This window comes from Melozone crissalis, unplaced genomic scaffold (assembly GCF_028551555.1).
Source record: "Melozone crissalis strain CALT ecotype California unplaced genomic scaffold, PUWL_Pcris_2 ptg000006l_1, whole genome shotgun sequence".
NCBI classification, from domain to species: domain Eukaryota; kingdom Metazoa; phylum Chordata; class Aves; order Passeriformes; family Passerellidae; genus Melozone; species Melozone crissalis.
Window position 1 is genome coordinate 20,121,996 of NW_026535784.1, and position 16,817 is coordinate 20,138,812.

The 16,817-nt window shown below is 40.6% G+C and overlaps 1 protein-coding gene across 1 annotated transcript in view; it reads left to right on the forward strand.

Annotated features, from left to right (window-relative positions):
* The first annotated feature begins 3,072 nt into the window (after positions 1–3,072).
* The window catches only part of GABRB1 (gamma-aminobutyric acid type A receptor subunit beta1), a 108,728-nt gene continuing 94,983 nt past the window's right edge, over positions 3,073–16,817 (forward strand). Inside the window, exons 1-2 of the mRNA XM_054291086.1 lie at positions 3,073–3,181; positions 3,257–3,324. Of these exons, the coding sequence (XP_054147061.1) occupies positions 3,109–3,181; positions 3,257–3,324 (141 nt within the window). The 5' untranslated portion in view covers positions 3,073–3,108. The remainder of the gene's footprint in view (positions 3,182–3,256; positions 3,325–16,817) is intronic.

Here is a 16,817-nt window from a genome sequence, read left to right on the forward strand (position 1 = left end):
ATTTATAATTCATATTTCAGAGGCGAGAGAACTAAAAATATTGAAAACTAATGCCAAAACTCTGCAGATGAAGCTCCTAGAACTTTGGACACTAAGCAGCCTGATTTCCAAAACTGCAAATTAGCCATCTACTTAGTTCCCTATATTCTGGGGTGCTCAGCAAATTCCAAGATGCCCAAAAGCCATGTGTAGTACCCACCAGGTTTCACTCAGCCTCGGTGCTTGAGCAAACCCCGTTGGAGTGGATGGAAAGACACACTGCTGCATTTTGAAACGAATTTATTGACTGCAGAAGCAGTTGCCATTTGAAGCACATGTCAAAAACTGATCACCAGATGTCTCATCACCTGTATAATCTTTTAGAAAACATTTGTAAACAATAGGCATAATATTTGAGTGTTAGCCCCTTCCCCATAGTCATTAATTTTGGATGTCTTTGCTCTTTCCACAAGGTGTTGTTAAAGAGATCCTGAAGCAAGAATTATGTCACATGGAGTGTTTTATCAAAATTACATCAAAATTTTTCCACATCGGTGGCCTGGAAAAGTATACTATATTCTCCTAGAAACAGATGATCTGCAAAGAGAGCAGAACTTCCAAATTCTTAATTAATTGACTGCTTCAGCTAGCAACACGTGTGAGAGTGGAAGTCCTGCTGATAATGTAACTTTTTAGTCCTGAAAACAATGGAAAACAGGTCTCACACATGTTTCCATCATCCTCCCCATAGGGAAAGAGAAATCCTTCTCACCCCCTCTGCTCTGGCAGCGTAATGCCCTGCAGCTCATCCTTTGAATGTTTTTTTTAAAAAACCATATAAATCTTGCTCACAAGCCCCCAGTAGTGAGGGATCTATTCAGTATTGTCTCTACACTGCAGGATATTTGTAGTTGTTTCAAAAACCAAGTTTAGAGCCCTGATGTTCCCAGTAATCAAGCTGTAAAAAATGGAGTTGAATTTCAACAGTTTGGGTCTTATATTTGGGATGTTCAGTGGAGGAAGCTTGAGGCTGGTGTCCAGAAGCCAGGACAGCTTGGTTGGGAGAGCTCTCAGAGGAACCAGCTTGCCCATAGAACATCCTCATCCCTCCTGGAAGTACATTAGCTGGGCTGAGGCATCCCTGATTGCAGGAGACCTGCAGGACAGGCTTTGCTCAAGCCTTCTCAGACCAGATGGTAAGATCAGAAATTCACCTAAAACAGTTCAACCACTAACGTGCATTCAGTCCAGGGACCAGACTACAGCTCATCTGAACTAAAGCTGCCCTGAAATGTGCAGCAGATTAAGAATTCTAATAGAATAGACCTCTGCACTTATGCCTTAAGATAGATTTTGGCAAGCCATGGAGAGCAGTGGTCTCCATTAAATACAGGCATAATTGACTTTATGGCTTATGACAAAGATAAATGTAATGCTGCATACCATCAAGAAGTAAAATATATAGCTGTATGGTAAATCCTAATTCAGAAGAACCAGGTAACTTTATGATGCCTGTGTGGGATACAACTGTAATTAAAGATACTATTTGGCAGACAGCTATAGGTAGGATTGGTAGGAATTCTTTTTTTTTTTTTTTTTTTAAGCACTCTACCCAAACCACACCAATTATAATTGAACAAAACTCTTTCCAAACAGCAATCCTAAAGTACTCTCAAGTTGAGCTGGGAGATCACATTTTTCAGCAGCTAATTACTGGACTAGGAGGAAAAGAAAAAATATAAAACTCTTAAAAGAAAATCGAAAATATTTATTATATAGCGTTACAAAGAACTGATAAAATAATTATTTTCATAAATTTGTACACTTGTGGTTGGAGAAAGCAGATGTGAGATTGAGGACTCCCATAGTAATCTCTCAGGAACACGTTGGGTTCCTTCTCCAAAAGGGACAAATTTTCATAGAAAAATGCATTGTTCAAAAATTTGATCCAAAAGCTGCTCAAAACTATTGCTAGAATGTGTGTCACAAACTATATCAATATTCCAGCATTTTTCAAATATCGTGGCGTATTTTAGCTTCAAGAAACATCACCAAGTCTGCCATTTCTCAGAAACAAGTCTGCATGACGCTGTAGCAGACTCAGAAGCATCCAATACGTATCCCAAGGGCACCGCACGCAGGACTGTGAAGCGCACAGAGGAGATGGGCTGAACCTGAAAGGGATAAATGTTAATTCTGCTGCGCTACGGTGCAGTGAAAGCGAGCGGCACCGGCAAAGTCATGAACTATTCTCAGGGCTCCGATCAGTCACTGTGTAATGATGCACAGGAAAGGTCAGGTTACATTAGAGCATCCATTCCGAGAGTCTTTAAAAAAGAGGAAGTTGTAACGCAAGATCAGTTACATCGGTTAAAACACTTGAACTCCAGATCAGTTTCCCGGGGCACCGCGGGTACCGCTGCGGGAGCGCCGAGCGCTCCGCTGCCCTCAAGCCTCCGCCGCTCGGCAAAAGGCGACCTGCAGCAAAACGTGCCATTGCTGTCCGAATGGCCGTGCCTCTTTCACTTCACGGCTAACATAACATCGAGGGGAATTTTCACGCCGAAGCTCCCTCAACAATCATTCACTGTCTCTTGACGGGAAGCCGGCGCTCCAGCGGGGGATTGCGCCCGGCGGTGGCAGCCCCTTCCCCTCGGCATCTCGGGGGTTCGGGTCCCGCTGTGCCCCGCCAGCCGCGGGGCGCCGCCGCCCTCACGGCTGCCGCGGTACCTGTTGCGGCGCCACAGGTACCCTCAGCAGCCCGCGGCGGGCGCGGCCCGGCCGGGCCCGGGCGGCCGGGGCGGGCAGAGGGGCGCCCCGGGGCCGTGGCGCTCCGCTCCGCGCATGCGTCCCGCTGTCGGGAATTGGCTCTCCCCGCCGGTCTGCACCAAGTTCCAGACCGCGGCTCATCCCCCGTGAGGCGGCGGCCGGGATGGGGGCGGCTGCGAGGCGGGCCGGCCCGCGGGCGCTGTTGCTGCCGCTGGCGCTGGCCGTGGCGTGCGCGGCGCGCAGGTGAGCGCCGCCGGGCTGCGGACGGACGGAGAGAGGGAGACAGGCGGGCGCGGGGCCGCCCGGCCGCCTCCTTAACCCACTTGTGCTTTTTCCCGCAGCGCCGACGGGCCCAGCAACATGTCCTACGTGAAGGAGACTGTGGACAGGCTGCTCCAAGGCTACGACATCCGCCTCCGCCCGGACTTCGGAGGTGAGGCGACCGCGGCCCCCCACCCGCGCCCCGGTCCCCCAGGTGCGCTAACGCCGCCTCCCGCTTCCCCCGCAGGTCCGCCCGTGGATGTGGGCATGCGGATAGAGATCGCCAGCATCGACGTGGTCTCGGAAGTCAACATGGTGAGTGACCCTTGGGCCGGAGCCCACGGCGCCCCGCGGTACCAGCGACCGGGAGCCCGGCTGCGCGGGGATGCACGTGCCGAGCCACTGCGATTGCCACAAAATAACCGAGCACGTCGCAGTTGCTAGGAAAAGTTATTTACGTTTTTGGGATGATGTTGGCATGCCTGTGGTGGCACTTCAGAAGAGCTCCCTGTCCCGGTCAGAATACCTGCTGCAGGGTTGAGGTTCTGCGTCCCTCTTGCCCTGGTTTGCCCTTTGCGTAGTTAGCAGCTGCCGTCGGAAATGCTGGAGTTTCTTGAACTGTAGCAGCAGATGGCCAGATGTGCGTGTTTTCATGTTAAATTATTCAAAGAGTTAGACAGTTCACTTTGCATGCTAGTAGCCTTGAGTAAAAGGTGCAAAGAGAAAATAAGGACTTCTAGAAAATGCTCTCTTTCTTGTAGAAGGGGAAAAAATAACAACGCTGCAGAATAAGTACATAAGGATGCTTCCTGCTATCAAAAGCAGAAGTCTCGTAGCTACAGGTGTGAAACATACTGCGTTGGATTTCAGTTCTCCTGCAGGAAGGAATGCTAATAGGCAAGCAGGTTTAAAGAGCAAAAATGTGACTTTAGTGCCAGCCTCATTTGACAGCCTTTTCCCAGAAGAAGACAATGAATCAGTTGCAAGTTTGAACGTTGTACAAAATCATGTTGAATTAGTCAGCATCATGGGCATTTTGCTCTCACTCTCTTTTCTTGTGTTTGATCTCACTTGAAAATCTCAGTTGTTTTCTGTACATAAGGGAACACCTACTTAGTTAAAAGAAGCTTATAAACTTTACATTTCCATCCTGATCAGCTGTTTATTTCACTGGGTGATATTTGCCTGTTTGAAGTAATTTACCCAAAGGTGGGGATTTCTTCCTTGGTGTATTAGTTAATAGCTGCCATGCAAACAATCTCTTAATTGATTTTGTTTTGTTTTGTTTTCATTTTTAGGTTTTTTTTCTGTTGTTTGTTATATGTATCACAGGTTCTGTTTGTGTGCTACTGTTTTATTTGCTTATGAATATGCGTGGTAGAGTGAGGAGGAAACAGAATTTGTCATGTTGTGTATAGCATACCAAGGTCTGCAGACAAAGACAGCATTTTGCAAGTTTCAGCTCCTGGTCTTCCTGTTCCTGTATTGTATTTTCAGGGAGGAGCATGGTGCAGACCACACAAATAAGGCAGAGGAAACAGAACACAGATCTTATCAAAATAGTCAAAGAACAAATCTACTCCAACTCCAAGCTATTTCTGTGACACTGTAGTGGGATTGCTGCTTTCACATCTGGAAAAAGCCAAACGGAGCAAAACACAAAAACACCTGTTCTGAAAAGTCCAAAACTTATCTTGTAAACTCTCAACACCTGAAATACTGTTAATCTGTAGGGGGTGGATGTGACAGTTTCCAGTGGCAATCTTACAGGGCATTAATTGTCATTAATTGTCACCAGCTCACAGCATTTCTTAGTTGCCTCCTGTACCTATCAAAGCTTTCCTCTCTGTTTCAGCACTTGAACAGCCTCTGGGAAAGAGAAGTTACATGCTAAATGAATTTTTTGTATAATAACTGTGTGTAGGGGGCAGCTTGACTAAAACTGGTCAAAAAGTAAGAAAATGTTTTCATTTCATAAAATGCCACATCTCACAGTGGAAGGAAGCAATTGGTCCCAGCTGTAGCTGTAGCCATTCCTGAATGCAAAATATGGAGTTTCCATTCTGAATCAGTTTAAAAGGGCTTTGATATCACAAGTGCTACCTGTACATACCCATATCTGGTGTTCTGTGTTGCAAGGTCTTTATTGTATTGCTAGAGATTGTCTGCCTGGTTTTGGACAGTGATCAGTAATTTCATCCATCATTGCAAAAACAAGGTGGTTGATACCTTGGCATAAGAAGAAAAGGTTTTTTACCTAGTAAAATAATGCTTTCTTCTGGTACTTTTTTTTATTTCTGAGAAATCATAGCCTTGAGATGCTTAATGTTGCAGTCACATGTAAGTCATTAATCTTCTTTTCCTTTAAACTCTGTCTTATAGATTTTTTAAAATTTATTTAGTAAAAACTACGGTTCTGTGGCTTCAGAGCCAGAAATGTTTTTCAGAAGATTTAAGTTTATAGTGTCCTCTGGCAATAGGGCAGTTTTGTTGCTGAAGGCATACGAGTAAGGAGGGCAGTACATCATGTGAGGTCCTCCTGACAAGAGAGTCTGGTTGGATCCACCAGAGTTCAATCAGTCTCATCCTAGCAGTATTGGAGGGAATTGTCTTATCCCTTGGCTTTGCTCAGGAAAATGAAAACTTATGTCTAGAGTGATAGAGGCACACATTTCCAGTCATGGTGCCCACAGAGTTATTTTGTGTTCCAGTCTCAATGCATAAATAAGAGTAAATATTATATATATAGAGAGAGAGAGGGGGAGAGAGAGAGAGAGGAGGTGCTCTCCTTTGGTGTGTTGGGTGGGACATGGTCATGTAGACTGTCTGCCATGTCAATGGGGTGATTTGTATGTCCAAGTACATCCAGTCCTTGGGTAAAAAGTTGAGATATAGGCAATAGAATTATTTTGAATTCTGCAAGCACCAATAGTAGTTGTCTGTTCCAGCAGCTTGGCTGGTTGAAGTGGCTTGCTCTAATCTGTGAGACTATTGTAAAATACTTTACTCAGTTAATGAAGCAAGACTTGCACAGTCTTGAAGTCAACTGTTTTAGTTTTTCTCCCTTACTACTCAGTCCTCAGCTCATTAAATAGCATTATTTTATACCTGCTTGGTAGTTCAATAATACTGTGGTGAACTGCCATACCAGCTTTTACAGAAAGATTAATTGAAATGCTCATTCTTACAACTCTCCCATATGACATCAGATATGTTGTCTTATGTTGATTTTGGCAGGTAATAATCTGAAGAGCTTGTCATACAACAAACAAGCAGGAGAAGTAGAATGTAAACATCCTAGTTACCATTGCCTGTTTCTAACCATGCTTCCTCCCTAATGTACCATGAGATAAGTTTTAGTTCAGTTTTCCATCTGATTTTCACAGCCTTGCTGTGGTAAGTGCAAGCATTACCTTCCAAAGGCACATGATGACCTTTCTCCTTGTCTCAGTTAATGACTGTTGAGCTAATTTTCATTCATGACAGAGCTCCATAAGTATAATAGACATTTACATGAATATAGAGTTCATTAAAACCATGCTATGACTAGATCTATTAAGCTGCTGTGATGTCTGGTTCACTCTGATGCCTTTATGTGGTTGGCAGAAGGTGCTGCTTGTACATCAAGAATAAACATGGGCAGAATGATTGGCAGTAATTAGTGTCATGCTTCAGGGCAAGCAAACTAATAATGTATTTATCTACTAAGAAACAGTCAAGAGAAGTAACTGGACTCAAAAAAAATTGACATGCTGTACATGTTGTAATTTTCTCTAAAATGTGTTCCTTCCTGAAGTAAAGGTGTTCAAAACTTTATAATGAGCAAAAGATGTCATGTACATCTCCTAAAGTTTTAAAAAATGTATATGATAAAAAACCTTTTATAGAGTAGTTATAAAAAGATGCCAAAGAGGAAAGAAAAAAAAAGGAAAAAATCCCTTTATTTTAAATTTGGAACACTGTTCCTGACCTACCATACTGATCTTACACTGATGGTGATATAATTTCTGTGATCACAGACTGAAAGTTTCATGTCTCAGCAAAAAGAGGTAAATAAAATCATGGAAAGAATGTATAATTCTTTAGCTTCTCTAAAATTGTATTCAAGGCTCTTACATTTATCTGATCTCCCAAATGAGCCACAAATCTTGCAAAGATTAGTTTATTTAACATTCCAAACTGTTGGGTAATGTCTTTTATAAATTTGAAAGAATTTATATAGCTTAAACCACTGACTTTTTGTATACTTTTTGTAAAGTGGATAATTAAATAAGCAACTGCATAAACATAAATGTATGTGTGTATATATATGCATCCAGGGCCTAGAAGAGCAAAGGCCTTCCCCTTACTTTAGGGTTGATGTTAGCCCAGGTGGCTGTGGCATCCTACAGTGGTAGATGTTTAGCCAAGAGGATCTGAATCTGTGGGCTTTAACACTTGAGCTGGGTAATGCTTAGAACCAAGGCACTGAAAGTTTGACCATTAATCCTGGCAGGCCACTGCTCGTACATTAGATCCCAGCTCCAGAAATGGTAGGACTTTATGTACATGGATGGAGGTTATCTTAAGACACTTTTTGCAGATTGAGAAAGACTTAAGCTGTGTTTACTGGAGTAGCCAGAATTTCACACATCGTATTCCTCCTTCCTGTCTTAATTAGGTATCTGAGAATTTAGTATGGTGGCTGTTGTGAATCTCAACATAGGAGATAAGTCCGGGGAACCAAATTGGCATTATGAGCCCCATCTCATGCTCTTTGCATCACAGCAGCTAAGTCTCATTTTTTGTAATCATAAGCCTGGTTTATATAGAACTAAAATGTCAAAAATTCCTTTAGCCCCAGCCAGTGTGGAAACACAAATGATAATAAATGGTCCTTGGTCTAAATATATTTACCAGAAGATGTTAATATTAAACTAATTAGATTAAACTATTTTTTTTTCTGAAAAGTTATAAAGCCTAATAATTATTAATGAAAATTTACTTAGCAGTAGTGCAGAAAAAGAAAGGAGAAATACTTTTTTGTTATATAGCAACAGTCCTAAAGAGCATGAAGGAGATGAGGAGACACTTCAATATTAATAAGAATGTTCAGTAACTGATTTTATTTTTTTTCAGCAAATATGGAAAAACTAATCAAGTAATATTACATAAAGGCCAGATCATTTCATCACTGTCTATTCCAAACAGGAGTAATTATATTAGAGAGTGAAATGTGGAATGAATGTAGAAATGGGCAGCTTGAGGTTAAATGACTGGGTCACTGTTAGTGGATGTTTTGTTGGATTGTTTTTGATTTGACAAGAATAAGCATTTGTTCAACAAAATTGATAAACAAGCAAAACTTATAAAGCAATAGTGTGAATGTTGTCTCATATGATCCAGAAATCTGATATATCATATTTTTTTAAATCTCAAACAAAATTGAGACCATCTTCAGGGTTGATATAAGCTGTAGTCTACATTTTCCTTTAGGCTGACAGGTACAATACTTTTCTGATTTCAAGGCTTAGACAACCTAGCTGTGAATGCCCTTTAGAAAATATGTATTTCTTTTGTCTAATGTTAAACTCACAGTTCCCCTCAAATGCAACTTTCCTGACTCCCGCAATAGAGAGTTAATCATATCGTAATGGTGCCTATGAAATTAAAGGGGTGACACCCTCTCCTTTAGTAGTGGAACCTTTAGCACCCAGTTTGAGATGTGTAGGATTTCATTAAATAAGGGGTATGCCTGTAAAGAGATAGGCTTTTTAGTTGTGTGGAAGGGAAAATGAAAGGATTTCCCTGGCACTGCCTGTTTAGTGTACGTGCATCAGACAACATGGTTGTGCTGTGACTGCTGGAAACATCCAGCTGGGGATCTGTTATTGTGCACAAGTCCTACAGTTCAGTGGTACAAACCTTTGGAAACATTCACAGTGCCAAGTCGTTGTGTAGTAATGGAACACAAATTATTAACTCAAAAAGACCTATTCTCCTAAATTAACTTTTTTCTAAAAAATGAAAAATAAATCCATAAAATTAAATTTAATGTTTCTTTTTTTTTGTGCAGGACAGGACAAGTGGTTAATTAAAAGCTTTCACGTTTTCCACAATTGCATTTCCCATTTACTTCTGATTTTGGATTTTATGTCTGACTTCTGAAAGAGAGTATCAGAACCTTCCAAACTAAGAATTCTTCATAAGGAAATCCAAGGCATGCATTTCAAATGCCTGCAAAACATAGTCTTTTTTTTTTTTTTTTTTTAATCAGCTTTACTTTGTACTATATTGCTTGAAAAGTTCCATACCTCCTCTAGGCCATAATAATTAATTATCTACCAACTGCAGCTTAGTACAGACCTGAAGCTGAAGCTGTGCAACCAAGAGAGGGAACACTCACTCCACTAGCTCACCCTGAGGTTGGAAAAGGGGGGAGAACCTCAGTGGAGGAACAGTGACAACCTGAAAAGCTATTACCAGAAAGACCTGTTCCTGTTCACAGGATTCCAGGTATTCTGAGACAGCAGCTCAAACTGTTAAATCAAGCCCAGAGATTGGCTTTATTTAAAGGTATCCCCAACCAATGTGTTTTGTTGATCACTGTATTCTAAACAGCAGCTGCTTGGGAGAATTCTCAGTAGTTTTTTCTCTCTCATCCCTCTTGAGGGTGCTGGACTTTAAAGCATCAGTAAAGGCCAAAAAAATAACTATAAGGTCTTCTGGCAGATGTTGACAAGTAGCCAAGATGGCCACTAGAAAGATTTTATACTTTAATGCTCTTTGAGACTCCTTATTTTCTTCTAGAAAGAGAACCCAGAATCTCAAGGTATGCACTTTCATGCTTGTAGAATTGTCTCACATAGAAAATGCCTGTAACTCTGGCAGTGCTCCAAAAAACATATTAAAATGAAATTATTTCCATCCCAAAGGCTAAACTACTGCAAATACACTCACAAGGAAATTGGTCGTAGGAGTCACTGAATAATCCAGCAGAATAACACCAGATAATGCAGTTGATTCTTTCTTTAAGCAATAACTGTGTTAAGGTTTACGTGGGATGGGAAATGTAGATCAGATTTCTTGCCTATTGACTTTTACAATAACCTTGCAAGATTAAATGGTTGCTTTTGGCCAAAGCAGTGTCACACTGGGGTTGGTTTCATCCCCTGTTGGGGCAAATCCTTATTGGTTTATGTCATGAACTAAGGAAAGGAAATTTGAAAGATTCAAAGGCAGCTTCTAGAAAGCTGCATTATCACTCAGACATCCACCTTATAACAAGATTGACTTGTATGGTTTTAAATGCTCATGTTACAGTGCATAGTTTCAAAGCATAGATTAATGATTTCAGACTGCCAAACTTAATTAAAGGTTGGAATAAATGTTCTCCATTAAAACTCATCAATCCATTTGACTGAGATAGAAGAATTTCAGTCATGTCTTTTTTAATTGCCTGTAGAAAGAACTAAAGAGTTAGCAAAGTTAAAACTGTTGAAACACATAAATGGTGTCTAAATATTATGCAGGATCTTAATCATATTAAAAGAGGAATTCATTTAATTTTGTAGCATAATTTTAACCTCAAGAGCCTCGTAAGTGTAACTGAAGTAACATGAGTAGAAGTCAATGGCGTGTAGATGTGTTTGTGCTTGTGTGTCTCAGAAGCTTCTGCAAGCCGTAATTACTGCAGTGCACTGCTGTCCCATCCAAGTGGCCTAGATGCTGGTAGTCCCGTGTTTTCAATGAATATGCTCACCGATAAAATTTCTTACACCACTAAAATGAAGTACATAATATCTGCACCAACTCCACAGTTTACTCAGCAGCTTGCAGGAGCAGTTCAGCTCTCCAGGTTACATAATTTTTAAACCTTTATTTCTTTTTAATTTTCTGTGTTGTTGCTCTTCAAACAGCATGAGAGAGTAACCGAGACTGGAATTATACCCTCCCATCCTCTGTTCTTTGTTATGATTTATCCTTTCCTTAATCAGTGTTTTTTTGTAAACCATTAACTGATCAAAATAATACACTGGTCAAGGAGGGAAATGGATGAGGTTTGGAGGCTTCATTCACATTAGCACATTTCATAGGCAGTGCAGTTTTGTCTCTGGTTTCCTATGAAGGGAACAAAACATGGGATTGACGGCCACCTGTAAATTTTGAAGTTAAATATTAATCTGCAGATGATTCTGACATATAACTCAGGCAAGCTTATTACCTGGGTTTATTGTGGAACCTCATGGTTTCAATGACTTTTGCACAGTTGCTGTTTGGAAATCCAGACAACAGTGGTGCTCCAGATCACAGAGAACAAGTAAGTGGAAGTGGTGTTGCTGAGGACAGCCTGTTGTGCCAGGGAACAGCATCAGGGCCTGACTGGGCAGGAAAGGACTGCTGGCTCAGCAGGGACCCTGCTGATCTCACTGCTGCTCTGCAGGGCCCATCAGGTCAAGCTGCTGTCGTGACAGATGGCTAATTCTTTCCAACAGATTTGAAACAGTAATACTGTGGTAGATTATTTTTTGTAGTTTTATATTTTTTCTATTTAGAACCTCTTGCAATGCAGGCAACATTTTTTATGAATTGCATAGTTTTTTGGGGTTTTTTCCGAGGATGTATGTGGGGCTAGAAGGAACTTGCGATAAAGCAATTGTTGTGCTGGTATTTTCTCATCTAAGTGATTACAGTAATGAAGAATTCAGCACACTGTTATGGAAAGGAATTTAAAAATATGGAGCTCTGTACTTAAAACATTGTGAATCTGTTAAACTCATTAGTATGCATAATTTTGCAATTTTTAGTCCAAAAAAATGGAAAGTCAGTATTTCATGTAACTTCCAGTAAACAGAAGTGATCAGTACAACATGTTGCAATATTCAAGAACTCTGGAGCAAGAAGCTGGACAAACTTTATGCAACAGCAAGTCAAATGCAATTTTGAACCAATACACTTTGGTTGAAATACTTTATTAGCTAAGATTTATATTTATCTGTGTGCTCTTGAGTTAAGAAAAATATATTTAATGTCTTGGTAGGGGAAAAGATTGTTCCCATTTATTAGCTGTTCTTCCCCTTCGGAATATCAGCTCCAAATGGCTTCTCTGGAGTATGTGGAGCATTGATATGCTTGGCTCACCTTGTTCATTGGTTAGGTTCCTCTGAAAACCAGTGAAATTGCATCAGTATTGAGTCAAACAAACCTTACTTAAGATGATTATACTTTCCTGCTGTAACTGCATTTTCTTGGAAAAAATTTTGCCAGTAATGTGTAAACTCAAAACAAACTGCTCTGAACACACAGACATCCAGAAAAAACTTTTAGAAAGCTTAATTTTGCTTCTCAGATGATGCTTCTGAGAAGCAAAATGCAAAAAAGAATGAAAATGTGCAATTGAGAAAAAAAACAAGTCTGTTACCCTTGTGGGAATATATTCTCTGTCATTGCAGAGTCTTGGTTTGCAGACAGCTTGGGTTTTTTTTGAAGCATTTTTACTATTTTCCTGCATCCTAGCTTAGTGTTTAAATTAAGGGTTGGAGCAGTCCTCAGTATCAACACAGGGTGGGGGATGAGCACATGAAGAGCAGCCTTGTTGAGAAGGATTTGGGGGTGCTGTTTGGTGACAGGCTGGACTTGACCCAGCCCTGTGCACTCAAACCCCTGAGCCAAATGTGTCTGGGCTGCATCCAGAGCAGTGTGGGCAGCAGGGGAGGGAGGGGATTCTGCCCCTCTGCTCTGCTCTGCTCTGCTCTGGTGAGACCCCACCGGGGGTGTTGTGTCCAGCTCTGGGGTCCCCAGCACAGGAAGAACATGAATTCATTGAAGCAAGTTCACAGGAGGCCACCAAGATGGTTAGAGGGATGGAGCAGCTCTTATATGAAGAATTGGGATTGTTCAGCCTGGAGAAGACACCAGGGGTAACCTAATTGCAGCCTTCCAGTCCCTGAAGCAGCCTACAAGAAAGATGGAGGGGGTCTTTTTACAAGGGCATGTAGTGACAGGACAATGGTTGATGGCTTTAAACAAAAAGATAATAGGTTTAGATTGGATATCAGGAAGACATTCTTTACTGTGAGGGTGGTGAGGCACTGGAACAGGGGGCCCAGAAGTTGTGGCTGCCCCATCCCTGGAAGTGTCCAAGGCCAGGTTGGCTGGGGCTCTGAGCACCCTGCTCTAGTGAAGGCTGTCCCTGTCCATGGCACGGAGGTTGGAGCTAGGTGATGTTGTCCCTTCCACCCATAACCATTCTATGATGGTATAATTTAAACATTGGTATGAGAAGCTATCAGGTCTTTGCAAGAGTAATCAGAGACCTCAGACTCCTTAGTCTATGCTGAGCCAGATCCAGTGAAAAGACAATGAACTTGAACAACTACCTATGCATCTTCTTTTTTATTATTCACACCCACACCACATTATCAGAATGGCATGCAAGTTTTAGAAGTCACAAGTGGGAATCTCTTCTGTTCTTTGTAGGTACCTTTGATTTTATTTGCATATTTGACTTTAAAATGAAGAAATCAAAATAGATCCATAATAGAAGCTTTGAATTTTTTACTGAAATTAGGAAAATATGTGGGTGTTAATGCCTCTTCCTCCTGGTAATCACAACAGTCATTGTAATAGCAGAAAAAGCTGTGAGTGGAGGTCCTTATTCCAAAGAAAAGGGTGGTGATTCAGGTGGGTCATGCTCAGAAGGTATTTTGGAGGCCAGTGTCAGATTTCATTCTAGTGTTCAGCAGGAGATCAGTGCCTACAGGATTTATATGTTATTTGCTTTATGGAAGGAAGGAATCTCAGGGGAGAGATATCAAGTGGAACCAAACTGTAAATTTCTGTCCTTACATGGATTTTTTTGATTGGTTTGTTTGTTTTAATTTTTCTGGCCCTCAGTTGCTTCTCTGTTAAGATTTCTACCTTTCAGGGATACTATGGGAAATAAATGCATTGTATGAGCATTCATTTGAACAGTGAGCAAGTTTCTGCACACTCAGGTGGAAAGAAAAGGCATACAGCCTGCAGCTAAAAAAGAATATATCCCCTGTGACCAGTTATTTCAACACAGCATCATGGCTTATGACAGGAATTTATTTCTTACTTACCTAGTGAGCAATCCCAAGAAAGCACAAGATGTTGCATAGTAATTACATTTTCCTCAGTGGTATTGCTGAATGACATATTGTGATATATCAAGAGGCAACTGTGAATTTAACTCCACTCATCACAGTACTGTGCCCAGTGCAGTAGGTTTCCAGATGAACACAGTGAATGTAAGAATAAAGAGAAGCTTCTGAATACCACACAGCATCATGCATACTTCGTCAGCATTAGCTTTCAAAGCACGTACGATTCTGCGCTGCCTTGGGGAATCTTCGTGTATTCATTATTTATTTAGCTTACATATTCACTCTAATATTTAAGAATATGTTGTTTGCAGATGGTTTCACAGGAGAAGACAATAATGATAGTCATTTGTCAGAAGAATCAGACATCAAAATATGAAGCTTTCTCTTTCTTTCTGTTTCGTGTTTGATGCCACTAAATGCCTATTTCTTGTGATTAACAGAGCAGGTAAGCAACTTGCATGATTATTCTGTTAGGAAGGCTATTTAACCTTACTTAATTTCAGTACATTATTTTCCCAGTTTTTGGAATGTGATAACAACATGCAAAAGCAGAGGGGTTTGCTAATCATTAGGGAGGTGGCAATTTTTCAAATTTATCACTCAGTCCTCATATTGTCTTTTGCAAGATATTGCAAGGCTGGCATGTGGGGAGGAAGAAACAATAAAGACTGGCACAAATTCTGCTTTTTGTCCCACACACTTACCAGGGCAGTTAGCACAAGCAGAAATTCCCCTCTGTGGAAAGGACATTTTTCTTTAAGTATTTGTGAAGGATTTTTAGTGCACCCTAAGAAACAATAACCTTCATACAAAGTGTGTGGCTGACAGCTGAAAATACTCTTCCCAGACCTGCCATTCTTATTTCTAGAGTGGACACTCACTTCACTGGGTGCTCTGTCAGTGCCAGGCCCAATGTGCTTTTAGACAACTCTGCATTGTAGCTGCAGCCCTTTGGCCTCTTGGTAAGTTGTGTCTTATGCTGGGACTAGCACTTTTAAAGTCAGCCATCCCAGGGGTAAAAGTGTGTGGATACCTAGTTTTAGTTCCTGGGTAGATGAGGAGGGCAAGTACTTCAATTCGGAAATACTGTTACTGATGTGCTGGAATGAGAATTGAGAGCAATAGTGCCAAATATCTTCAGTTTTTAGCAGTCTACTCACCAGAGAGGAAATGCAGGTTATATTTTTGAAGTATCCTAATCTCATTCTTTATTAATTCTATCACACAAAGTCTGTGCTGATATTTCTTTAAGGTTAGGAGGCTAAAGTTAGGCAGTATGAGACCTTGACAAAGATTTTTTTTTCCCTGCTTTATAATGTGTTACTCCTTAAGTTCAAAGCAAGGAGCACTTTTTCACTTAGCAATTCTTAGTCTTGGGATTCAAGCATTATCACATTACCAGACCAATTGCAGAAGTAATGTAAAGGCCTCTGAAAACTGTATGGATATTAGTGTGGTTTGGTGCATAAAATTGCTTCTTAGACTCATTCTTTTGGCCATGTCTCTATAAGAAAGACCAATCAAAGGCAACACAAGTTAATATGGCTGATAAGTGCCAATTGGAAATTTTTGTGCACTTGACAAGTCCCTATAACTGAGTGAACTGGTGTTATAGCTGCTTAAAGATAATGAATGAATGACAGGACCTAAGAATGACAAGATATTTAGATCCCTGTCAAAACCTGTTACATTTGTTAAGGGTAAAGTGTGAAATGAGAGAAGTTATCTAACCTAGTCCATACACTAAGTGAGGAGAATCCTACCTTTCATTGTGTATTTACTGTTCTTACTCCAAGCCAGTCTGAAATCAGAACATTGTTGAGCAGTCCTTCCCTATCTCAGTCAGGGTCCTTGACTCCAAGACATTATTTCTCATCTGTTTATTTTATGACTTTTGTATCACATATAAACATCTGCTCCTTTCACAAAAGGAAAGCAGTCATTTTTCTCCTTTGTTTTACATTAATTAGTGCTTTTTTCCCCTCAAGTTTTTTCTCTGATGTGGTATCTTTAAAATCAATGGTCATTACTTTCAAGTTAATAAAACATCATATGCCATTGCAAGTACCAGCCTATGCAAGGATCTGCCTTAGGCAGTATGGAAAGGGCATGCTTGGCTCTGTTGCTGCTTCCTAGGTGTATTTTCAGATGTTGCTGAGAAAACTTAACAACTGATGTGTGAAGCCATTACACATCATAGTCCATTTCAGAGTTGTACTTTTCACTACACATTGACATTAGATCAGAACTCTTGTTCACCAGTACTATCATAAGTTGGTAGTAACTAGTCTGTATTGGATGAGTCATATTCAGATGAAAGAAAGAGGACAAGCAAAGTGTAGTTTCAAAAGCCAACTTCTGTATATGTATGTATTCCAGAACAAAGTGTCTTTCAGATGTTGGATGGAAAGTAATTGCAGTTCAGTATATCATTCCCAAACCTCCTCATTTCTCTGTAATTTTGTTCCTTACAGCAGAGCCCTACTGGTTTTTTTATACTATAAACAATATTTTATTAATTCTGTTGTCATGCCTGTTCTTACATCCAAGCAATCTTACCTAAATATAGCTCAACCTGTTTATTTTAGTACATGACTTCCTGCATTCAATCAACTTTCTGGTTGTCATCCTGGAAAATAATATATATTAAATTTGTTTGTGAAAACAACTAGGAATAAACAGGTTGAAGATACTTTGCTG